Source organism: Prosopis cineraria, unplaced genomic scaffold (assembly GCF_029017545.1).
Source record: "Prosopis cineraria cultivar Desert tree isolate PC_DT_omini unplaced genomic scaffold, ASM2901754v1 PC8, whole genome shotgun sequence".
In the NCBI taxonomy this organism is placed as follows: domain Eukaryota; kingdom Viridiplantae; phylum Streptophyta; class Magnoliopsida; order Fabales; family Fabaceae; genus Prosopis; species Prosopis cineraria.
Window position 1 is genome coordinate 33295724 of NW_026555339.1, and position 27212 is coordinate 33322935.

General features: G+C 34.9%; 1 protein-coding gene across 6 annotated transcripts in view; it reads right to left on the minus strand.

The window, feature by feature from the left end:
* Positions 1 to 430: 430 nt before the first annotated feature.
* LOC129318527 (protein ENHANCED DOWNY MILDEW 2-like) overlaps positions 431 to 27212 on the minus strand; it is a 31373-nt gene continuing 4591 nt past the window's right edge. For 4 of the 6 annotated variants that reach the window (XM_054963352.1, XM_054963353.1, XM_054963350.1 and 1 more), the window contains 8 exons: positions 27070 to 27177; positions 13517 to 13609; positions 3581 to 3622; positions 2996 to 3106; positions 1956 to 2027; positions 1718 to 1836; positions 1564 to 1627; positions 431 to 1159 (listed from right to left, as the gene is read on the minus strand). In XM_054963352.1, coding sequence (XP_054819327.1) covers positions 770 to 1159; positions 1564 to 1627; positions 1718 to 1836; positions 1956 to 2027; positions 2996 to 3106; positions 3581 to 3622; positions 13517 to 13609; positions 27070 to 27177 — 999 coding nt within the window. In that variant the 3' untranslated portion in view covers positions 431 to 769. The remainder of the gene's footprint in view (positions 1160 to 1563; positions 1628 to 1717; positions 1837 to 1955; positions 2028 to 2995; positions 3107 to 3580; positions 3623 to 13516; positions 13610 to 27069; positions 27178 to 27212) is intronic. The other 2 variants (XM_054963355.1, XM_054963356.1) reach the window with 2 other exon arrangements.

The window sequence follows — 27212 nt, forward strand, 5'->3', positions numbered from 1 at the left end:
CATTGCATAAACAATGTAGTCAATAAAACAAGATAGGTTTATTAGATGACTCATTTAAGTCCCCTTTTTTGGACTTGGGCATTAAAAATTGAGATATTTTATATCAAAAGGCTTAGCCCAGCTTGTTTAAACCTTGACAAGAATAACCTGGGACTCGATCTACTTGTTTAAGACTATTTAATTTCATTCCTAAAACTGAGATATTTTTTATTTTTAAATTAAATTTATACTTTAAAATGTGTTTATACTTTACAATTAAAATTCATATTACTTATTTTTACTTTTTAAACATTACAATTTGTATTTTAGAAAATGAATGTGATATTATAATATATAAATTAAATTTTAAAAAATTAAAATATTTATTAATGAAAACAAATTAAAAAACGACTTATGGGCTCCGCCTGACCCGATCAACAAGGGGCGGGCTTCAATAAATGACCAATTTTAAAATAATTAGACTATTTAACTTACAGGCTCTAATGAATAAGATAAAGTTTCTCACAGATGAAACTACTCAAGGGAGAGTACCAACATAAGAGCCCACCGAACCAGATGACAGGCAGGTACAAGTACTCCTGAATGTTAGGCTGGTACTCTTATAGATAATAGCAGCTAATCTAATATTTGTACTGAAGATGAATTCGCCATTTAATTCTACTACCAAGTTATATAATTTTTAGGCCATTGTTTTCACACTCAACAAAAACATTTTGAGCATAGATTAGTGCCGAGACAACCTATGGAGTTGACAATTCCATATCTTTTATCATTTCCTTGGCTTCACAATGTAACCCATCATGCCAATTCTGGGTGGAAAAAGCTCACCATTGTTGTCTCTTGCAAAATCAGGCAAAGCAGCATCGCCATTATCTTCTGGAATACCATCCAATATGGTGCAGACATCATCAGGTGCATGCAAGCCAGAGTAATGCTGATAACAATCATGATTCTCCTCCATAAGGTAGTTGTTTACATGATATCCCAATCCTGTCATGTGCCTTGCATCCTGTCCCTTGATGTGGCCATGCCTCAGAGCTATTTCTGTGTGCCGGGCCGTCCAGTCAGGGTGGCTCCAGAGGTATAGTGGCGGAGGCTTCAGGTTCCAGTCTTCCATTTGCTTATTGTGTATGTCAACAGATCCAGGCAGATAAAATGACTGAATAAAGAAAATGAAGTTAATGACATGCTTCAAATTCCTCTAAACCATACTCTTTCTGTTCCCTATTATAAGGCACTTCTAACTATCTCACCGGAACCAAGAAGAGGTGGCTAGATTATTAACCTTGTCTGAAAATATAATACAATTTCAATTTACCCCTACTTAAATGAAATTTTTTTAAATTTGCATTACATTTTCTCTCCTAGTTAATGAGTTTAAATAGAGGTAATATTAAAAAAATATAATTAATGTCTCATTAAGTGCCTTATATTAAGGACCAAAAGAATCCTTCTAGAAAGCACCCTATAATAGGGATCGGAATGAGTAATCTTCAAAAAGAGTTTTTTTTTTTTTTTTTGCCCCCAAGAAAAAAGACCTCTACGAAATTTTTGTCAGCACACCTTTCCAGAAAGCACTTCATCATCCTCCCAAATTAAATTATATCCGACTTTCTTTCGGTCAAGTCTGGTAAGGTAAAGCAGAAACAAACGAGACATTGGTTTTTAAATCACCATACTGAAATAGCTAAAATAAAATGAAACAGGATATACTAACCGTTTAGTTACTTTTGGCACAATAAGTATCAGTAGCTTTGGCTTAAACTCAAGTGCCTTGTCAATGAATTTGTTTGCAAGAAAACCATTGACTCCAAAAGGAGGATTTAGCCCCATGATCTACTCATGTAGCAACACAGGGAGTGAAAAGTAAAAATCAACTCACAATTCATAAGGGATTAAGGGTATTCATGTTTATATAAACTTGGAAGTCGGAAGACAAAACTCTTGTGAATTACCAGTTGAGAACCGTTGGGCAATTCTTCCATATTGACACTCATCCAATCTCTTTTCTCAAAACAGAAATCATTCTACAAGCATAACAACCATTAGAAATAACCAAAGCATGTTAAGCAAGGAAAAGGACAGCGAGGGAGATAACAAATCTACTTAAGGATTAAATGAACACTGCAAGAATCTGAGGTCTAAATTTGAAGCAGAAAGCAGCCACAAAGTAGAGCAAAAGATCCAACTTGTAGACTAGTCCATGATAGGCCAGCACAGAAATCAAGGGAAAATTTGTCATCATTTATGTCTAGGCTTATTAAGATATTGGGCAATATATTTAGGCGGTCAAGACATGAGATTCTGCAAGTTATATAACAGAAGTGAATGCTGTTATAAAATTTTTTAGGGATATTGATTATTTGAATTAATCTTATTTTAATTATTTATTGTTAGTTGCTGAATAAGTGGACCTTTAATTTTGTTAGAGAGGTTCTCTACTTTCCTTTTCAGTTTCCAGGTTAATTAAGAGAATTAGGAGATATTTCAGTTCAGCATTTACAATAGTCATATTGAGTGAGATATTTCCTTAATATGATTATTTGAGTAATAAACATTACCGTTTGTCTGTCTTGGAGATTCTCCCAGTATGGCTATTAAGGAAATAATAGTGAGATTCTTGCTCTATTTCTCTTTTTAGAGTTACTTTTCCTTTTTATTATCACTATCAGTTCAAAGCCCTACCATCTTCAGACTTAACCATGTTCTCGAACATTGAAATCCAATCAATTTGTCATCTACATAAACATTGATGTCCACAGTAGTTTACAAGTTTTAATTGTTCAAGTAAGTCAACATGGAGATAAACATAAGGATTTGATTGATTTATGAGAAACTGTCTCCATAGCATATGCACAGAAGCCACATACTTTTATGGTCCTTGCCTTCAAGTACACAAACTTTGGAGTGACCTCAAAGCTTACAAACTTTCAATACCAAATTAGCAGTTTTCAAGAGAAGCCATGGAAAAGAACCAATAGAACAGAAGCCAAACCTTAGATTGAAAGATATCGTAGTTTTTAAATAAACAGAATTTCCCCATCTGATCCAGCTTTGATTTCATCAGACAGCTGAAGTCATTAGAACCACAGCAAAAGTCTACAATCTGCCAAGGATACCACGTAATTGTACAGATGACACGAGTTAATTAAAATGATACAGCCATAGTCAATATCAGGACAAGCCCTTCTGAATTTGAAAACAATTGCAACTGTTATATTGTGAGACTTTAATCCCATGTTCTTATTCCAATAAGCCACAGGAATTTACAGTTCTTCACAGAAGTTAACTGATGATTTGAACAAACTGACAACAATATTGAGTCTAAACACTTTAGTAGAATGTATTATGTGTTTATGATTCAATTGCTACGAGACTTTTAAGCATGTCAACGTCTCTGAGAAGAAAAAGAAATAAAGTAACTAGATGATGAAACTACAAACTTATGACCTCTAGATAACAAGTCAAAACTGCATACTAGGATTACTGCGACCAGTTTCATTACAATAATGCCAATTCATATTGACAAAAGGGAAAAAGTTAATTACAACCCAAATAAAGCATAAAGAATAAAACTTACTGTATCACCACTTTGCACATAGCAATGAAGCCTATCAACAACCTGCATTAAAAAAAAAAAAAAAACAAGATCATTTCTATATAACAACTAAACTAATATTGACCTATCTGTAATTGCTATGCTTGTACCTGACCATAGTGAGTAAGCCATAGTACAAGCCAAAAGCTCGGCTAAGCTTCACTATTTGGGCTTTTATGTGTATTTGGGCCAGTCCCAAAAGGCCCAGCATGCCTAACTTACTGGCAAAGTCAAGCTATAGGAGTAGTACCTCATGAGCAGCTCCATTGCAGGGCTCATGGTGGACATCACAGGGGGAGTGAGGCTATTTAGGACACAAACCTCGCTAGACATAGCAAAGGTAGCTAAGATATGAGAACTGAATGCGAGCTTTATTCTTTCTTGGATCTTTTTTGTTTAGCAAATTTTTTCCTACTTTACTGCATCATGACTCTTAGATTTTATTAACTTTCACTGGGAATTATTTTCTATTTGAATCTTGCTGATTTATTGGGATTGATTGAAAGGATTGTTCTCAACTCCCCTCTATATATGTACTCTATTCTACTGCTTCAAGACCAATAAAAGTCAGAATGTTCAGCCATCTGCTCTATTTTTCTACAGTAAAAAAGGGATAATAACTGTTAAGAATTAGTAATATTCCTTGTATTTACTAGGACTAACTAGAATTAGGTTAGAAGAGCAGTAAGTTTTTATTGATTTAGAAAAAGCTTATGACCGTATACCAAAAGAAGTGCTTTGAAAAGCCTTGAAAAAAAAGGGAGTACGGATTGCTTATATTAAAGTTATACAAGATACATATGAGAGGATAAAAACTAGTATAAGAACGTTTAGTGGTCAAACAAAAGACTTTCCTATAAAGATTGGACTACATCAAGGATCATCTTTGAATCCTTATCTGTTTAACTTGGTCCCAAATGTTTTGACAGAACATATTCAAGGGAAAATTCTGAAATGTATGATTTTTGCGGATGATATAGTTCTTATAGCAGAGACAAGAGAAGAGATTAATTGTAAACTTGAGTTATGGAGGAGGACATTAGAGTCGAAAGGTTTCCGTCTGAGTGGGAGTAAGACAGAATATTTATATTGTAAATTTGGTAAGAAACTAGTTGACAGTAATTTGAAAGTGAAATTGGAAGACCAAATTATACCTCAAGTGAAAAAATTTAAATATTTGAGAGCCATTATTTAAAATGACGGCGAAATCAATGGGGATATTTCACATAGAATTCAAGCTGGGTGGTTTAATTGGAAAAAAGCTAAAGGAGTTATTTGTGACCGTAAGATGCCTAATAAACTCAAAGGAAAGTTTAATCGTACTGCTATCAAACCGGCTATGTTATATAGTAGTGAATACTGGGTTCTAATAGGGCAGCAAGAGCATAAAGTTAGAGTAGCAAAGATGAGAATGTTACGATGGATGTGCTGACATACACGTAAAGATAAAATTCGAAATGAGCACCTACGCAAAAAAGTAAGACTAGCACCTATTGAGGAAAAAATGGTAGAAAATCGTTTGAGATGGTTTGGGCATATGCAAAGAAGACCGCGAGAGGTACCAGTGAGAAGAGTGGAACATATAACTTTGAGCCTTGTTAAGAGGGGTAGAAAAAGGCCTAAGAAAACACTCTTGGAAGTTGTTGTACGCGATCTTTTAATTAATAGTATTTCTAAAAGTTTGGTAAATGATAGAGCACAATGACGCCTTGCAATCCATGTAGCCGACCCCACCTAGTAGGATAAAGGCTTATTGTTATTGTTGTTGTACTCCTTTGTCTTGTACATGTGACTATAAGTATGACTGTAGTAGCTCAATATTTTACACTGACTACATTTCAAATCTCTCTAAATCCACATAGTATCAAAGCCATCCTTCTTAATTCTTTTTAGGTTTATGTTTCCTTCCAACCCTTTCCTTTCATGAAAAAAAAAGTTACTGTCTGCATTCGTCAATGAGTTCAGACCCACCCTTGCTAGAATATTTTATGCCCACACACGCCCCTTCATCGTGTCCATAAGCTGCCCATCAGTTAGTTCCCAGTGCCCCATCACCACAAGTGCTCCCATGCATCACCTTCGTTTTTCTGCAGTCTCGCCTTACTGGCACATTTGGCTGTGTTTTCCCCTGCTGTTTGCTTTGTCATGATCATCGTGCCTCCTTCTCTCTAATCTTAGGCGCGTTCTTCCTTTTTCCCACCACGTTGCATTTTCCATCTCTTTTCTCTAGCTCATTCAGGCTGTTATGTCTATGATGTCTGTCTTAGATTCAAAGTCTAGTGCCCTCCTATTTTCAGTGGCACTCCTATCATTACCACTGAAACATTATGTGGAACTTCAAACTACAAGCCATGGGCTGCTTTAGTTCATCTCTGGTTTAAGGGACAAAGCCATTTGGATCACTTGATTAAGCGAGATTCAGATATTCCTAAGGCTTAGCAATCTGCTTGGGTCAAAATTGATGCTCAGTTGCACTCCTTATTGTGGAACTCTATTGATCCCAAGTAGCTTCCTCTTTACCATCTTTTGAGACTACTTTTGATGTCTAGAGTAAGGCTGCCTCTTTATATAGCAATGATATTCATCATTATTATGATGTGATCACTACTCTTGTTAGTTTGAAACAGGAATGTAACATCCTAAATTTTAAGTTAGAAATTTAATTGAGGAAACATGTGTGTAATTGAGAATTTAATAGAGGAATTATTACTAATTGAGGCTTATTAAGGTTAATTAAACATTTAGGCACTTAATTATAATTAAAATTGGGCCTAGGATCATGTATGAGGATTGTTCGGGGTCCAAAATGAGTATTGAGCCGGATTTTTTAGCCCAAAGTTCTGGGCTCAAGTGAGGATTTATGCACTGTGGCATGCGCCGCGACACATGACACATTTTTTGCCATTTAATGTCTGTTCAAAACAAAACATGGGAGGGGAAAAACTGAAGGCTGCAAATTTAAGGCTCTACTAACTTTTGGTGGAGACATTAATTTCATGCGTGTTTGAGGCTCTTATCTCCTACCCTCTAATCCTTTCATTAGGCTAGTTTATGCTTGGATTAAGGTAAGAGTTTCGTTTTTAAGGATACCCAGCCATTGGATTCAAATTTATGGGTTGTTTGAAGTTAAATAAGTATAGTTTAGGTGGTTTTAATGTTGTTTATGGAAATAGGATGATTAAATCCGAAAACCCTAGACTATGTGGGTGATGATTAATGATGATTAGGGTGATTAAAGTTTAAATTCATGATTAAGTGTAAAGAGGTTGAGCATGACTAGGTTTGATGATTAAAGTATGTGGAGAGTGTTTAAGTTAATAATGTTAATTAATCTAATCTTAGGATTAGGGTGTGATTAGTGTTTAAATGCTTGTATTACTAATAATTAGCATTGTATTGTATGTAGATTATAGTGTTAACACTATTGAAAGTGATAACTCGCTTGTCTAGGAAATTTAATAGCAAGGAGTAAAGGTAACGATTACTAATGTGCCATGGTTTCTGTTTTGTGATTGATTATGTGTGTTTTGTTGAAATGAAATGTTGTTTAGAAAACATTATTGTTTGGAAATGCATATTGTTGCTTGGAAAATTTGTTATTGCCAAGTGGGCTTACATTATATATAATTATCTAGCATGTAACTCATTGTTTGGAAGCATAATATAACTTGTTCAGATTTGTTTTTGTTTCAGGGAAATGTGTTCGCATGACTTTTCCAGGTTTTTCTGAAAAGTGATGTTAGGAATTTTGTGCTTGGTTAGTGTTTGGTTGTTATCAAGTACATTGTCTCTACCAATGTCACCTTCTTTGAAAACTCTTTTATTTTCTCTCCTCTAATTCTCAACAATCTATGTCTAAAGTCCTTCCTCTTCCTTACTTTGATCCACCCGCAATTAACAAAACTCTCATCACTCAATCTTACCAATGTCGCTCTCACCTTCCCTCGACTACAAGCCTTGGTAATTTACTTGTGGACTTGCCCCCCATTCTAGCACCAGCCCCTATTCAGGTCCTGCCTCCTTCTAATGATGCTCCTGTTGCTCTTTGTAAGTGTACTCATTCTACTCATAATTCTCATCCTATTTATAATTTTTTGAGCTATCATCGTTCATCCCATCATATACTTCTTTTGTGTCTTCTTTGAATTCTATTACCATTCCTCGGAACACCAATGAAGCACTTTTACATCCTAGGTGGCGGCAGGTAATGCTTGATGAAATGGAGGCCCTCCATACTAATCATATTTGAGATCTTGTTGCTTTACCTAAAGGACAATCTCTGGCTTGTTGATGAGTGTTCACCGTTAAGTTTGCTCTTGATGGATCTATTGACCAATTGAAGGCATAGTTGCTAAAGGCTATACTCAAATATTTGGCACTGACTATGACAAACCCTTCTCTTCAATTGCCAAAATTGCATCTGTTTGCTTGCTCTTAGCTATTGCAGCCATCAATCACTGGACTCTTCTCCATCTCAGTATCAAAAATGCTTTTCTTCATGGCAAACTTGAGGAAGAGAAGTATATGGAGCAACCTCCTAATTTTATTGCTCAAGGGAGTCTAGGAAAGTTTGTAGGCTACGTAGATCCCTTTATGGACTCAAACAATTTCCTCAAGCTTGGTTCAATAGATTCAATACATTCCTGTAGGAATTTGAGATGACTAGTGTGGGAATATTTGGCATTTATTGCAAATATTATATAGTCTTTATTAGGCTTTATTAGACATTATAGGTATTTATTTCCCCTTGTGTATTTATAATTAACTTGTACTCAGCATTTTAATAAATGAGAAATATTATTTTTCTCCCAAAATCGACATGGTATCAGAGCAAATGATCCAAAATTGTCATTATGGTTTTTTGGGTTATGGTTCGTGTAAGGTACTCTGTACAGCATCCTAGGGCTGTGATGCAGGTGTTGGTCAAGACCGTTGTGGCTCTCACTGCCCCTAGGTGTCTTCAGAAAGCTCCAATCAATGAAACCCTCGGAGGACGTGACGATTGCCAACGCATGTGGCCCTTCGCTATCAGAACAAGCCCAGCAACGCGTGGGAGCGTGTGCCACCTCCGTTCTAGCAATGTAGACCCTTCTCTGGGGAGATCCAGGCCTCATCCACGATTGGGCACCTTTTCCTCAACATTGATTTATCCTTACAATGTGTTTGGGAGTCTGTTTGAAGGAATTTGGAGTGCTCTTGGGATATAGCTACTAATTCTTCTCTGTTATATGGGTTTCATCTCATGGGAAGTCTTAGGAGTGGTTATTTGCACTCTCCTAAATATTCTGATGAAGTTGACCAGATATATGACCGTAGTGTCAATGGCAAAATATGGGCCTAAAGCAACAATTGCTAAAAGAGGAATGTTTCTTCAGGCCCTAAAAATATCTCACAATGCCATAGTCTGGATTGTTGATTTGGAAGCCTCTGACCATATGACTTGTTGTCATGAGTTGTTTACTACTTGCACTCCTTGTACTGGAAATGTTAAAATCAAGATTGCAGATGGCTCCTTAGAACCTGTAGCAAAAAAAAGGAGCATTCAAATTTTTGATTCTATAGTGTTGGCAACTGTCCTTCATGTGCCTAAACTTGATTGTAACTTACTTTTAATCAGTCAATTGACTATCTAGTCAAATTGTTATGCTAAATTCCTCCCATCTCATTGTGCATTTCAGGATCCATCATTTGGAGCGACAATCGGAACTGCTAAGGAGTATGAAGGGCTTTACCATTTTGAAGCCACCACTTGAGTGGGTAACTCCCCGATTATTGGTAACTTTGCATCTCTCTCTAAAGTTAATGATTTTCTATTATGGAATAAGACAATGGGTCATCTTAATTTTCATTACCTTCAACGATTGTTCCCAAGTCTATGTCCAAATCTGAATATTAATGACCTTTATTGTGAGGTGTGTGAACTGGCTAAACACCATAGAAAATCCTTTCCGAGAACCAAATACATACCTACGAAACCTTCACAACCACTCATAGTGACTTGTGGGAACCATCCCATACACCTAATTGTACTAAAGCCACATGGTTCATTTCCTTTATTAATGACCACACTCGTGTTAGTTAGGTTTATCTTTTACGAAACAAGTTTGAGTCTGCATCCATGTTCCTGACTTTTTTCAACGTGATCAAAACCTAGTTCAACACCACCATCCAAGTCTTACACACAGATAATGGCACTGAGTATTTTAACCAATCTCTGAGTACTTTTCTCTAAATGCACAATATTATCCATACTATTTCTTATGCCCATAGACCCCAACAAAATAGGGTCACGAAAAGGAAAAATTGTCATATACTTGATGTTGCTAGAACACTCATGTTTACTTGTAATGTGCCTAAATTTTATTGGGGGGATGCCATTTTAACTGCAACCTTACCTCATCAATTGTATGCCTAGTTGGATTTTATCCTTTGAAACTCCTCTCCACAAGTTGCAAAGTATTTTCTCCACATCCCATATTGAAACCAATCTTCCACTTCGTGTGTTTGGTTGCACAGCCTCTATCCATGAACACCAAAGCACCAAACTTGAACCTCGAGCTATCAAATGCATATTCCTTGGCTATTCTCCTACTCAAAAAGGATACAAATGCTTTGACCCTATCACAAAACACATTTGTCAGCCTAGATGTCACCTTTCATAAAGCTACTCCATTCTATCCCAATTCTTCAATTCAGGGGGAGAGCACAAGTGAATTTCAAAGTTGGGAACAAGAATCTAACAGAGAACTAGTGCTTCTTGAGTCATGGTTTTCACCAACTGAACCTGAGCTATTACCTTCATCTACCCTTCCAAAATCCCTTCCAATACCATCTCTTCTTATGCCACAATCTGAGGAACACAGGCAATCAGGAGGAGATGCAAAGAGACCACACAAGGGAGAACTCTTAGTTTACACTAAAAAAAAAATCGAAAGATAGTGAGCAACTTGTACCTGAAGCACCAAGAGAGTCAACACTAAAGGTAGCTCTTGAAGCAGAAACTCATAATGACTTAGAATTTGAGGTAACTCCTAAAACCCCAATGCTCAATGGTACAAAACAAGTAAGTGAATCTACTGATCTTCCCACTCATGTACTCTTCATCTGATAGAGAGGTTTGTTTCATACAACGCACTCTCCTCAATATCGGGCTTTTGTTACTAATCTTGATAAAGTGAAGGTAACTAAGACTATATAAGAAGCTCTAAGCATCCCTGAATGGTGAAGTGCTGTTATAGAAGAAACGAGGGCTTTAGAAAAAAATGAGACATGGGGACTTGTTCAGCTACCAAAAGGAAAGAGAACAGTGAAGTTGTAAGTAGGTGTTCACCCCAAAATACAAGGCAGATGAAGCCCTTGACAAGTTGAAAGCACGCTTACTTGCAAGGGGGTTTACCCAAACATATGGCTTAGACTATAAAGAAATATTTGCTCCGGTGGCAAAATTAAACACCATCAGAGTCTTATTGTCTATGGCAGCTAATCTTGAGTGGCCTCTTCATCAACTTGATATAAAAAATGCTTTTCTAAATGGAGAATTGAAGGAAGAAGTGTATATGACTCTACCTCCTGGGTTTAATAAAGGCAAGGCAAATCAAGTCTGTAAATTGAACAAGTCTATATATGGCTTGAAACAGTCACCAAAAGCTTGGTTTGATAGGTTCTGAAGAGTCCTAAAGTCTGAAGGTTACAAGCAAGCCCTGTCGGATCATACAACGTTGTTAAGGTTGAGGGAAGCAAGAAATGTATCTTTATTATATATGTTGATGACATAACACTCATTGAAGATCACTTTGAGGAGATAGAAAGAGTAAAGGTGGTCCTTGTTAAGGAATTTAAAGTCAAAGATCTCGGGAAGCTAGAATACTTTCTTAAGATGGAAGTTCCAGGTCAAGGAGAGGCATTTATGTTTCTCAGAGAAAATACATACTTGGTCTTCTTACTGAGATAGGTATGTTAGGTTGTAGACTTCTTGAAACTCTTATTGAGGTCAAGAAACCAAAGAAGAAACCTAAAAACAAAAATGGAAAAGAGCAAAGACTCTGAGGAGGAAGAAAACTCAGATGAGGAGTATGAAGAAGAAAAGGAAGAAGCTACGGACAAGGAGAGATATCAAAAACTTGTCAGAAAACTAATATATCTTTCCCATACAAGGCCACATATAGCATTCGCTATCAATGTAGTCAGTCAATATATGAGCTACCTAATGAAAAGTCATATGGAAGCAGTCTACAAGATTTTGAGATATCTAAAAGGTACTCATAATAAAAGGCTGTTCTTTAGAAAACATGAGCAAAGATCTATATAAGTTTATACGGATGCAAGTTGGAGTGGAACTTATAAAGATCAAAAGTCAACCTCTTGCTATTATTCATTTGTGTAGGGTAATCTAGTCATAGAGAAGGTAGAAGCAAAGAGTTGCTTCAAGAAGTAGCGCTGAATCTGAGTTAAGAGCTTTAGCTCAAGGAATAACAGAGGAGTTATGGCTGGTACGAGTCTTGAATAAAATACAGGTTGAAGCAAGTTTACCATTGAAGCTCTACTATGATAATAAAGCTGTCATAAGCATGGCTTTAAATCCTATACAACATGACAGGTCTAAATATGTGGAGAGAGACTGCCACTTCATCAGAGAAAAGGTGGAAGAAGGAATTATATGTTTGACATATTTGCCTACAAAGTTGTAAGTAGCTGATGTTTGGACTCAAGGACTACATGGCCCTACATTTGAAGATTGTATAAGCAAGTTAGACATGATTAGCATCTATGATCCAACTTGAGGGGGAGTGTGGGAATATTTGATATTTATTGTAAATATTGTATAGTCTTTATTAGGCTTTATTAGACATTATTAATATTTATTTTCTCTTGTGTATATATAGTCAACTTGTACTCAATATTCTAATAAATGAGAAATATTATTTTTCTCCCAAAATCCACAACTAGTAGGGCCGCAGATCACACTATTTTTTACCGCTACTCATCATCTAGTCAATGCACTTATCCAATTGTTTATGTGAATGACATTGTTTTTAAAGGAAATGATCAGGATAGGATCTCTAAACTCAAACATCATTTAATGACATCCTTTTAAATGAAGGATTTGGGCAAGATCAAGTACTTCTTAGGTATTGAGGCAGCCCAATCATCAACTGGAGTTGCTATATCACTACGGAAGTATGCTCTTGATATTCTAAATTGTTGGGTATAGTGATGCAGACTAGGCTGGATGCCTAATTGATCAATGCTCTACTTCAAGATATTGTGTGTTTATTGGTGAAAACTTAATTTCTTGGAAAAGCAAGAAATAGAATATCGTTGCAAGATCTAGTGCTAAAGCAAAATATCATGCCATGGCCTTAGCTACATGTGAGCTTATCTGGTTAAAATAGCTTCTTCAAGAATTGAAATATGGGAATATTACTAAAATGGAATTAATTTGTGACAACCAAGCTACAATGCACATTGCGTCAAATCTAGTATTTAATAAAAGGACTGAACAAATTGAAGTAGATTGTCATTTTGCGAGAGAGAAGATTCAATGCAAATGTCTTGCTATGAAATATTTTAACTCCAATGATCAACTAGTAGACATACTAACTAAAGCTCTTCAGGGTCCTCAGATCAAAGACATTTGTAACAAGCTTAAAGCATATGATCTATACACACCAGCTTGAGGCAGAGTGTAAAAAATTAGTAATATTCCTTGTATTTACTAGGACTAACTAGAATTAGGTTAGAAGATCTGTGTAATTAATACTCTTTACTCCTTTGTCTTGTACATATGATTATAAATATGACTGTAGTAGCTCAATATTTTGCACCGACTATATTTCAAATCCCCCTAAATTCACAATAATTAATAGTAAAAATTCATCTTCCTAACAACTATTTTGTTAGTAATTCAGAAGTATTTACCTCCTTAAGCTTGTCGAATTTTGTAAAATGGCGACCAAAAGAAGTATATCTCTTGCAATGAAGAAAAGGAGCTAAATAGACCTTGAGCTGCCTCTGCAAGCATACTAATCATTAGTATTACTATTTTCTGTCCAAAAAGCCTCTAGTCATTTTGACAGGTATACAGTCATTGATGTCTATAATACGAACTCCATAAGAATATCCATAATGTTAAAAGTTATACAATGTATGGCAACGAATATAAACTGATTAAGCATCTCTATACAACTTACAAACATTAGTTCTCCCTTATTTTATATAAATACAAGATGACAAGCATAAAAAGCAAACACAACCACTAGAGAGAGAGAGAGGATAGGCACAACCTATGACTTTAACTGTTGAACAATGTAGGTTGAGTTAAAATTGTGCATTATTTTAAATGACAATACAACACAACAACAACAACAAACCTTATCTCATTAGGTGAGGTCGGTTATTTTAAATGAAAATACAAATGCAAAAATGAATAGAATTAATAGGAAAAACAAGAATGGTGAAACTAAGTTATGAGAATATTACAAAAAAGGCTTATAACAGAAGTTGGATACAGACTTAAACTCTACTTTCAAACTTGTGATAGTAGACAATTGTGCTCCACAAAATGAAACTCTTGGGATATTGATTTCCAATGTTTTTGCTAAACTTTCACAAAGTGAAAGATTATTGAATACACAACAATTTCAGTTCCAGTATATGGAAGAATGAGATAATGAACAAGTTAAAACTACATATGAAAATATAGTGCTTTGCAGTTGTTGAAAATATTATTAAAGTGCTCTAAATGTGAAGTACTTTGAATATTTAATCTTTATGTAGAGTTTTTCTTACGTTTTGTTCTCATTTCTAAGAATCAATTTTGCATAGGTTGAGATTAGAAACTAGTATTTTTGAGAATCAATTTAATTTCAAGCTGAGTAGGGCAACTACAGAAATGATTTATCTACTAAAGGGATTAATGGAAAAGTATCAAAGTAAAGGTAGAGATTTAGACATGATTTTCATCTATTTAGAAAAAGCTTATGATCATGTACTAAAAGAAGCATTTTGGAAAGCCTTAGAAAAGAAAGGAGTTCAGGTTGCTTATATTAAAGCTATACAAGCTATATATGAGGGGACAACAACCGGTATAAGAACATTTAGTGGTAAGGCAAAGGACTTTTCGATAAAGATTAGATTACATCAGAGATCATGACTAAGCATATTCAAGAAAAAATCCCCAATTGCATGCTTTTGGTAAATGATATAGTTATTATTACAGAGACAAGAGAAGATATTAACTACAAATTGAGTTATGGAGATTTGGAAACCGAACCAAACCGGATAGTTCGATTGGTTGGACTACCAACTGGTCCTTGTTTTGGCTTGATTTGAACCACAAAACTGTTTTATCTTTTGAATTAGATTAGGTCACTTTAAACTGGTGGTTAGATTAGGAACCATTAAAAAATTGCAAAAAGGAGTAGTTTTGTGAAAACTAGATGGCTCAAATTTTTTTTCACTTTGTTCCAAATTTTAGCCCTAAAAAAAACCTCCCTTACTTTTCAAACACTTTGAGAAAGTGAAAACAAATTTGGTTTGTACACTTTGTTCCAATTTTAACCCTATATCAAATAATACCTTCATTTTCATTTTTTTATGTCTTAATTTGAATAAATATTCAAGTCAAAAAATTCTAAATTAGTACAAGGATATCTATTGTGAGCGTTGGTATTGAATTATTTAATGTTATGTTATGTCATGAGGCTTATTAACTCATAGTTAACTTGGAATATTTAGCCTTAATTTTAGCAATTTTATGTTTATTTCTTATATTTATATTATTATATATATAATATTTTTTTATTTAATTATTATGTTATCGATTTGATTGTGGTTGGATCATGCGAATCGTGAACCGCTAACATTGTGGAGCTCACCTTGAAGTCGAAAGGTTTTTGCCTGAGTAGGAGTAAGATGGGAATATTTGCATTGCAATTTTGATAAGAGCTCATTTAGTAGTAATTTGAAAGTGAGATTGAGAGTTTAAATTATACTTCATGTGAAAAAGCTTAGATATTTAGAAGCAATTATTCAACGTTAGCAAATTGCTGAGGATGTTGCACAAAGGATGCAAGTAAGGCAGTTTAATGGAAAAAGCCTCAACAAGTTATTTGCTAGTTAGCATTGATACAGGTATAAGTATTGGATACAATTCTACATGATATAGCAATACGGCAAATTTAAAAAATTTTAGGATATAGGTATGGGGGTATATAAAAATTTTTATATATATGTAAGCAATAATTGAACAATTAAAAGAGCATAGCAATTCAAGAAAATACAAAATATTACAAAATACATTACATTTCAAAATGATGAGGGTAAATTTAAATTATTCCTCATTTTCCATGATATTACTAGTCTCTCCTATAAGTTCTTGCTCTAAAATGGGTTTATCAAGTGATACATTTGCAACCTCAAGACTACTAACACCATCAAATGGCTCCATAGTGTCTCACACTGATATCTCACATTCTACTTTGTCTAGTGTTATAAATTAGTATGCATATAAACTAAGTTTTTAGCTCTTCTTGGAGTGATTTTTTTTCTCTTCAATGAATGAATGAAAGAGTAAGTGCTTCAATCTCTTTCACAACAAGAGGAAGAGCACGGTTGATAAGAAATTTCAATGCAACCCTTTGAAGAACAGGGTAAAAGAACCATAATTTAACCACCACTTTTTAAGTTATAAATTCCACCTATCTTGTAAGCAATTAAATGATAAATAGAAGTCTAAACTTTCAATAAATTTTGAGAACTCTTAGAAGACCGCCTTTCTGAAGGCATGTTACTCTCAATTGATATTTCAGTATCTAAATGAAGAGGAACTCTAGTGGGAACACTATTAAGCCATTAAAGTGTATAATATCTAAAGCAACTGGTTAAAAAAAAATATTAAGAACAAAACTAAATGATTCATGAATGATAAACATTGTAATATTACTATTACTAACCAAGGATTCAATGAATGTAAGACAATGAAGAGGTGTGCAACTCTTTGTCTATCGGTCAATAATGATTTTCTAAACAACTCAAAAAGCTCTTTATTCTCATGCTTATAAATGGGCTCCTTCACTTATTCTATCATTGAATCCTACATTTCATAAATCAAACGAAGTGTATGCTATGTGGAATTTGGGAGAAACTAATATTTCTATTGATACAAAACAAAGATACATAATGACTATATATAGAACAAGGGAAATAAATACTAATAAAGGCTATATAATAAAAGGCAATAAATATTAAATATTCCTATACTCCCCCTCAAGTTGGATCATAGATGCTAACTATGGCCAACTTGCTTATGCAATTCCCAAAAGCAGGCCCGAGTAACCCTTTAGTCGAAACATCATCCACTTGCAACTTTGTTGGCAAATATGTCAAACATAGAATTCTTTCTTCCACTTTTTCTTCGATGAAGTGTCGATCCCTCTCTATATGTTTACACCTGTCATGCTGCATTGGATTTAAGGCCATGCTTATAGCTACCTTATTATCACATTAAAGTTTTAATGGTGAGCTTGCTTCAACTTGGATTTCATTCAATACTCGTCTCAACCACAATTCCTCTATTATTCCTTAAGCCAAAGCTCTCAACGTAGATTTAGCACTGTTTTTTGAAACAACTCTTTGCTTTTGGCTTCTCTATGTAACTAAATTTCCCCACACAAATGAACAAAAGCCAGAGGTTGGCCTTTGACTTTTATAAGTTCCACCACAACTTGCATCGGTGTAAACTTCAATAGATATTTGCTCATGTTTTCTAAAGAACAACCCTTTACCAGGAGTACCTTTTAGATATCTCAAAATCCAGTAAACTGCCTCTATAAGACTCTTCATTGGGTTGCTCATATATTGACTAGTTATGCTAAGAACACATGCTATATCTTGTCTCGTATGGGAAAGATATATTAGTTTTCCAACAAGTTTTTGATATCTTTCCTTGTCAGCTTCTTCTTCCTTTTCTTTGGTTCCCTCCTCTTCTTCATCGCCTTCCTCATTCGAGTTTTCTTCCTCCTTGGAATCTTTTCCTTTTTCCTTCTTTTTCTTAGGCTGCTTCAGTTTTTCAATCTCAATAGGGGTTTCAACAAGTCTACAACCCAACATAACTGTCTCCTTCAAAAGATACAATATATATTTTCACTGAGACACATGGATTCCTTTTCGTGACTGAGCTACTTCCATCCCAAGGAAATATTTTAGTTTCCCGAGATCTTTGATTTCAAACTCATTGCCTAAGGTAGCCTTTACTCTTTCTATCTCCTCAAGATGATCTACAGTGAGTATTATGTCATCGACATAGGCAATAAGGATACATTTCTTGCTTCCCTCAACTTTAACAAACATTGTATGATTTAACAAAGCTTTCCTGTAACCTTTGGACTTTAGGACTTTTGAGAACTTATCAAACCAAGCTCTTGGTGACTATTTCAGACCATATATAGACTTGTTCAGTTTACAGACTTGAGTTTCTCTACCTTTAGTAAACCCAGGAGGTAGAGTCATATAGACTTCTTCCCTTAACTCTCCATTTAGAAAGACATTTTTGATGTCAAGCCTGTGAAGAGGCCACTCAAGATTAGCTGCTATAGATAACAAGACTCTGATAGTATTCAATTTTGCCACCGGAGCAAATGTTTCTTCATAGTCCAGGCCATATGTTTAGGTAAAGCCCCTTGCAACCAAGCGTGCTTTCAGCTAGTCAAGAGTTCCATCAACCTTATATTTGAGGATGAACACCCACTTATAACTCATTGTTCTCTTTCCTTTAGGTAGTTGAACGAGTTCCCATGTCCCATTTTTTTCTAGGGCCCTCATTTCTTCCATGACAACACTCCACCATTCAGGGATACTTAGAGCTTCCTGTATAGTCTCAGGTACCTTCAACTTATCAAGATTAACAAAGGCCCGATATTGAGGAGAAAATGAATTGTATGAAACAAATGTCTCTATTGGATGAAAAGCACATGAATAAGTTTACTTCCTCAAAGCAATAGGAAGATCAGGATCAGTAGATTCACTTACTTGTTCTGTATCATCCATCTTTGGGGTTTCAAAAGTTGCCCCAAATATTAAGTCTCCATAAGTTTTCGCTTTAGGAGCTATCTCTGGTTCTAACTCTCTTAGTGCTTCAAGTACAAGTTGCTCACCATCTTTTGATTTTTTTTTCCGAGTGTAAACAAGCAATTCTCCCTTTTGTGGTTTTCCTACATCTCCTCCTCTCTTCCTATGTTCCTCAAGTTGTGGCATAAGAGGAGATGGTGGTGCAAGTAGAATAGGTGAAGGTTGCTAAGGAGGTGATAGTAGTACTGGCTCAGTTGGTGTAAACCATGGTTCAAGGAGTACTAGTTCTCGGTTAAGTGCTTAATCCCAAGTCTAAGATTGACCCATGCTCTTCCCTTGAATTGAAGGATTGGGATAGAATGGAGTATCTTTATGAAAGGTGACATCAAGGCTGACAAATGTGTGTTTTGAGACAGGGTCAAAGCATTTATATCCTTTCTAAGTAACAAAATAGCCAAGGAAAATGCATTTGATAGTACGAGGTTCAAGTTTGGTGCTTTGATAGTTATGGACAAAGGTTGTGCACCCAAACACACAAAGTGAAAGATTAGTTTCAATATAGGATGTTGAGAAAACACTTGCAATTTATAGAGAGGAGTTTCAAAGAATAAGATTTGACTGGACATACAGTTGATTAGGTAGGTTGTAGTCAAAATAGCATCCCCTCAATAAAATTTGGGCACAGTGCAAGTAAACATAAGTGCTCTAGCAATATCAAGTATATGGCAATTTTTTCTTTCAGCAACCCCAATTTTTTTGGGTGGTTAGTATGGACAATACCATGCATTTGAGGAAAGTGCTCAAAGATTGGTTAAAGTACTCAATACCATTATTGGTTTATAAGACTTGGATGTAGTGTTGAACTGAGTTTTGATCATGTTGAAGAAATTGATGAATGTGGATGAAGCCTCAGACTTGTTTCTTAAAAGATAGACCCAATAGACACAAGTATGGTCATCAATGAAAAAAATAAACTGTGTTGATTTAGTATGGTTGGGAATACAAGAAGGTCCCCACGAGTCTCTATGAATGGTTGTGAAAGGTTTGGTGGGTGTGTATGTGGCTCTAAGAAAGGAAGTTTTGTGGTGTTTGGTGAGTTCACACACTTCACAATGAATGTCATTAATATTCAAGTTTGGGCAAAGGGTTGAAAACAATCGTTTAAAGTAATGAAAATTAGGATGACCCATCCTCTTATGCCACAACATGAAACTATTAACTTTAAAGGTAAATTTAGAGTTACAGACAATCGATGAGTTACCCACTCAAGTGGAGACTTCGAAATAGTAGAACCCCTCACACTCCTTGGCACTTCTGATTGTCGCTCTAGATGATAGGTCATAAAATACACAATGGGATGGGAAAAATTCAGCATAACAATTTGACTGCTTGGTCAATTAACTGATCAAAAGCAAATTGCAATCAAGTTTAGGCATATGAAGTACAGATTCTAACGTTAAAGAATTTGAAATTCAAATACTCCATTTTCCCGCTACAAGTGCTAAGGAACCATCCGCAATCTTCACTTTAACATTCCCAGTACATGGAATGTAAGTAGTAAACAACTGATGACAATTGATCATATGATTAAATGCTCCTAAGTCAACGATCCACATAGTGGAACCTCAGGATGTCTTTAGTGCATGAAGAAAACTCACCCTTTTTTGCTACCAAGACTTGAGCTTTAGTTCTAGTTACACATAGAGACAATGTTAGGAGGACCCACATTAGTACTCCCACGATCATAAAAATATTTTCATACCAAAGAGAAGTAAGAAACCATAGCCCCACACAAACAAATGATGTGCAAAGACAATTACAAAACAGAACAAGGAGCTCATGACAAAGAAACATTGAAAAAAGACTCCTTAGACTTGGGGAACGTCGAAATCATGCCGAAAATGCCACGCTGTCGATGGAGGAAGGTGTCGCCGTCAACTTGGATCCCTCACGTGCTACCACGCGCCACCGTGCACTCCCCAAAGCCGAACAAAGCTTCAGTGCATGTGTCTCACACACATCGCCAACGGTAACGACATTCTGGGTTTAGGCCGATCGAAGGTTACCGGAGGTCTTGCTATGGGCAATGAGATCCAAATCACCCTCCTTGTTGAGACTCACACTTATCCTCACGTTGCTTCCCTAGCGTTAAAGCTCAAACCCTATTTCTTTTTTTTTCGCACACTCTCCCACTGATACCATGTGGAATTTGGGAGAAAATAATATTTCTATCGATACAAAATGAAGATACATACTGATTATATATACAACAAGGGGAATATATACTAATAATTGTTGATAATGCCTAATAAATACTAATAAAGGCTATACAATAAGAGGCACTAAATATTAAATATTCCTATTAATTTGTATCAATAATCTTAAGCATCTCATGAATTGGTCTTGTGAAGGAAAGCATAATCAACCTTATCCCACCAAAAGTCCTTAAAAATCAAATTTTTATTTGTAGTTGCCTTTCCAACATCAGCTTCCTTATAAGCATTCCATGCTTTATTATCACCATTGTGCAAAGATTAGTTTTAATGAGTTTGAACCTCTTGAGCATAATAATTGTGGATGCAAATCTAGTGTCAACTATGACAAGTAACTTCAATGACACAAATTCATTAAAAATTATCACTTGCATATAATGACACATGATAAATGTTCTAATCTTTGCACAATTTCTCATACACAATTTTATTTGCCTTTGTGTTCTTTGCCACACATATTCTTTAATGCAAGATTAAGCATATGCATACCACATAGCATCCAAAAAATGGTAGGATACTCAACTTCTATAAGTCTACTTATAGATTTGCAAACAAATACATCATTAGTGATTGTTTGAACTACATTTTGAGGCTTCACCTTTTCAATCACTTGACATATCAGATCAACCATAAATATCTGTCTTTATACTCCTTGGATCTATTAATTGCCTTCAAAAACATAGAAGCCACATCAGATACAGCCATAAAATTAATCAATGGCCTCCTTTGAGCATTTATCCCACTATCTGTGACTATATTTACCCCTTTTTTCACTCCAAGTCCCTTTAATTGGCTCAAATAATTTCTCTATGTGAGCTCTTTCTCTTTGCAACAAGGGGCTCCATAGTGCATTATAATCAAGAGGTTTATATCCAAGAATTACATTATTGGCAATATATTGATATGAACTGATAAAATATGAATTGCATGCCAAATGAAAAGATAAACCACTTGCATAAAACATTCTTGCAATTTCAGCATGCAGATTTTCCCTATCCCCTTGTTGGAAGGCACTTTCTAATGGATTTATTGCTCTCATATTGCCTTGGTTACATTCACTTGGAATAGGAATTAAAGGAGATGAGCCCTTAGCTGGGGGTATGGTAATGGCACTTGCTTTGATTTTGTCTTATCATCAACCCCCTTCTTCTAATTTTTTTTCCTATCTCAGCTAGGCAATAATCATCAACCTTCGAGCACATAGCAATTCCTTTGCCAAAAGTTTTTCACAAGTGCCACTTAACTCTAGAGTAAGAGCTATTATATTCTTTGTTACAATAATTAAACTTACAATATCTATTTTCACCCCCTAGTATATTTTCCCCTACTCTTTTTTTATTCACTAAAGTGACATAATACTACAAGGGAGTTCCATCTTTTTGTAGCTCATTTGTAGAAGAATAATAGGCTGTTAAATTAACACTCTCTCCAAACTACTAGCGGTAGCCATATCTAATTAAAAAAAAGAAAAAAAAATAAATTCAAATGAACTAAAATGAAACAGAAACAGAACCGAGCATGAGAATCAGATTGAGCAAGCAAATGTGATGGCCAAACAAAGTAACACTAACAGCCCCATATATGGTTTCTTTAGTGTTCTATGCATATGCAGAAATAAAAAAAATAAGAGAATAGTCAAATATAATGGGTTCAAACGAGAGCAACATAATAATACAAAAATGGCCAAACAACATAATAATATAATATGCTTTTAGCTTTTGTCAACAAAGTGACAAACAAGAGATTGAGCCACAAAATGTGCGAGAGAATTAAATTGAGTGAGAGTAAGCATGAGATTTAGACAGAACAAAGCATGAGATTGTTTAAGCAGAAGGCAAAGAAGAGAGAACTTGGACACCAACAAGATGAGAAACTAAGCAAATTGAATGAGATGACAAGTTGAGCAAACAAGGCATGGCAGCTCATTCCATGGGCCTATAGAGGAGCATGACAACACGACAATTGTGGACTCAATGAGAAGAGAGCGATGAACAAGACTAGAGAGAGAATGGAGGGTCTTAAAACTCAAGTGGGTTTGGACAACCGAATGGGGTTTGAAAATTAGGGCTTTAGTCAAAAAAATTCAGCAAAATGCAACGTCCTGTGTCCACGCCCTGTTGAAGCTATGTCTTGTCGTATTGCCAAAAAAAGAAAGTGTCTGACATGGACGCACTTGCATGGAGCAAGTATCCATGTCCAATACGTATCCGACACAGATATGCCACCAAAAATAGCATATCCATGCTTAATAAGTTATTCGTAATTGAAAGATACCTAATAAATTTAAAGAAAAGTTTTATCGAATTATTATAAAAATAATCATGTTATATAGTAATGAAAATTGGGCTTTAAATGGACAATGGGAGTATAATGTTGGAGTAGCAGATATGAGAATGTTAAGATAGATGTGCAGGCATACACAAAAAGATAAAATTTGAAATGAACATATACAAGAAAAAGTAAGTGTGGCATCTATTGAGGGGAAAATAGTAAAAAATTTTAATATTTATAGAGAAAGTCGTGGGAGACACCAGTAAGAAGTGTGGAATAGACAATCTTGAGCCCTATAAAGGTTAGAGGAAGACTAAAGAAAAAACTTATGGAAGTTGTTGAATAAAACCTCTTAGTTAACAATATTCATAAAATCTTGGTTGATATAAAGTAGAATGATGTCGTGCAATCTATGTAGCTGACCCCACCTAATGGGATAAGGCTTGTTGTTGCTGTTTTAAGAGAAATTATTCAAAGATAAGATTTTTTCAGTGGAATGGGGATGCTCTTGTGTAAGAATAGTGACCATATTGGTTAAGACTCTAGGTAAGCCTAAGTATTGAAGTGGCTACAAGAGTCTAATGAAATCCTACAAGATTAATAGAAAAATATCTAGAGAAATCTTAGAAACTTGACAAATGCTTAGTAATTAAATCAAACCAGGAAAATTTCTTGTATCTTGATTCTCTTATACTCTTTCCACTATTTTATTAGTGGCACTGCTTTAAAATTCTCTTAAACTAACTTATGTGTTAATTTTATTTTTTTTTTGCAATCTGGTTTTTGTTTTAAAAATTTAATAAACATTTAATTTATTTCCCTCTTGGGTGATCAATCTTCTAAACAATTGGTATCAAAACTTAGCTCTTAGATGTAACGACTATTTAGCTTGTTATTCCAATAAAAGCAAAGCATTTAGAAAATAAAAGGACTTTAATAACTGGAAGAATCTAGTCATGTGATGTTTGATAGACCCAAGCCTTCAAGATGATAAGAAAATTTATGAAAATGATATGACAATATCAATTCAAAGAATAACCTTAGATAAAAGACAAGCTTAAACTAATTCATCTAAAGAAGAAAATATCAAAATAAAAGAAAATGATGAGAAAAACGAAGCTAGTGAAAATGTTGAACTTCCTAAAGAATGCAAATACAATAAAAATTATCTTATTAATCAAGTAATTGCACATGTAACTCAAAAAGTTGGAACTAGAAATACTCTAAAGTGATTTAGTTTAAAACAATGTTAAATCAAACTTCCAAATGTTTTTTTAGAAATTTCAAAGTGATATTACACGTTAAAAAGGGAGCAATCAACTCCTTTGTCCATAACTGTTGATTCATTCCAAAAGCTATGTTCAACACTTGAGTGTTAGCAATTGACTTGCATCTTTTTAGCAGTCAATTGTCCAACTAAAGATTTTTAGAATTCATCTTTAAAATTATAACAGTCAATCGTTGTCCTTGTTCCAGTCAACTAACAACTGTGATTTCTAGTCTTGCCCTTGGGTTAATGAGCAATCAACTTGTATAACTTGAACAACTGACAAGTCACATGGAAAATTTGTTTTATGATGAAAGCAACCAACTTCTCAAAGACACTAGTTGGCTATTGCCCTATAAGTAAATGAGATTACTCACTGTAATGGTAATAGTTGACTTGCACACCTATAGCAGTCAATTGTCGAGACCCTAGACTTCATAAAAATGACAAAGTTACACATAGCAGTCGACTAGTACCTTGTCAAAAGCATTGAATGAAGCAATTCAATAGCTAATTCTTAATTAATCTAAGTTGGGATAATTTCTAACAACTAAAAATTCATGAAATCTATATATATAAGCCTAATTCAAGTATAGAAAGTTTAGAAAAAATTGTTCAAGTTCTCAAAAGTCAAAAACATGAATTACACTGAATTCTCATTCATTGTTCTCATCTTCCTCATTTAGTGATTCATTTGTATATTTACTCTAGGAATTTACTCCAAGATAAGGGATCTTTGAGTGGGATTGGACTGCTCTTGTGTTGTGTGTGAATAGAGAACAACTTTGGTTAACACTCCAGGTAAGTCTAAGCATTGTAGTGATTGCAGCCTGCAAGAGAATATTGAAATCCTGAAATATTAGTGGATAAATCTCAAAATCATCTTAGGGACTGGATATAGACTTAGTGGTTAAACAAAAACAAGATAAATTCTTGTGACTTGAGTGTCATCTCAAACTCTTTGTACTATCTCATCAGTTACTAAGTTTTAGAATTCTAATGAGACCCAAACCAGTATCACAACAAACAGAAACCAAAAGACAGAAACAGCAATAAATGAGGGAAAAATACTGAGGTTTTTGATATTAATAGTTTGAGAGAAACCAAATCAGAGTTACAAGACTTCCTCTGATTCTGGCCAAAAACCTATCTTTCTTGAAAGATCACAAAAGTAATAGCATTACAAGTTATACACCTCACAAAAGAGGGTTCACTCCTTCTGGCATTCGAGAGGCCAGTCTCTCCTCATAAATCCCTCACTAAAGACATCTCTCCCCCCATACCAGCAAAAGACTTCTAGTAGTTACAGCATGGCTTCCCCTCAGCCCATACCGCCCAAAAAGATACTAATCATAACACAAGATCATAAGTCACTATTCCTTATGACTAGGATCTGAAGGATAAACATCTGGACTAGTCGAAGTGTTTCCACTTGAGTCATTCACCTTCTTTGTCTTCCTCATATAAGTCTTAGGAAAATAACGGGTTCTATCAAATTCTAACTGATTTATATGCTGGTTTTACTTGTCTTTCAATCAAGTTTTCGTTTTAAGAAGTTAGTAAAGACCCAATTAATCTCCTATTAGGTAATCAGCCTTCCTAACCAGATTTGTTTCTAAAGAAAGACTCTAGCAACATTTCCTATATTTTTAGTACCTTGCACTATTCTTTTCCTAATAACTTCTGAATAAAAACATGTACTAAATTATGCATGTACAAGAAAAACATTATAACATAATTTTTATTACTTTTCTAGTGTTAGAGAAAGAAGTTTTTATTATCTTGTCAAAGTTGGGTTTATAGACTAACTCGATCTGCCTTTTACTTTTTTACCTTAACCCCTTTCTTGGAGGAATCCATATCCAAGTTGTATGTATATCGAATATATGTCTAAGCCCAGTTTCTTAACATGCCTATGTATGTCGTAGACACATGTCATGATGTAGGACAAGGGGAAGGTGGGGGAAGAAGTAGAGAAATTGGGGGAGGCTCTGATGAAAATAATCCCAACTCAATTAAAGGTCCAAAATCAAAATAATCCTAGAGCAGATTATAGAGCCTTAAGTACAAATATTAAGATAATAATGATTTGAACTGAGCAAAACCTAGACAAGATAAGATAAAGCTTAATTCAAAATGAATTTAAAAAAAAACTAACTTTTAAAATAAAAATAATTAGTAGGACATAAAATCACTAGAACATGAAACAAATCCAACTATGTTCCCCATCACATCAACAGTGTTGTTACAGTATTGGTTATCAACAATGACTGCCACACTAACACAGCTGACATTATTCACGCTTTAAAGCAAACAGCAGTCGGTTTAATTGTATTGGATTGGATGATATGACCCAGATAAGTTCTGTATTGTCAAAATTATTGCCCAACACAGAAAAAATAAGTCCTGCCTGTATGATAATAAATTTAAAATGAAAGAACTTTCCATGCTTAATTGAAGGAAATAAGTAGGCAGCATAAATAAAATTCCAATGAACAAGCATAAAAGTTGACATGTTGAAGCAAATTAAGCCGTGTAAGTTTTACTTTCTACCTAAAAAAGAAGAAGGGTAATTTGAGATATGTTGCTTCAACCTGCCAAATAAAAAGTTGATTGAGGACCCCCGGTTCACAAATAGCTTTAGCATCCTCAATACAGCCTCCACCTCCACCTTCTAACATTTGTAAGGCAGTTTGAATAGCCTGCGAGAAAATCAGACACTCTTTATCTAAAAGAA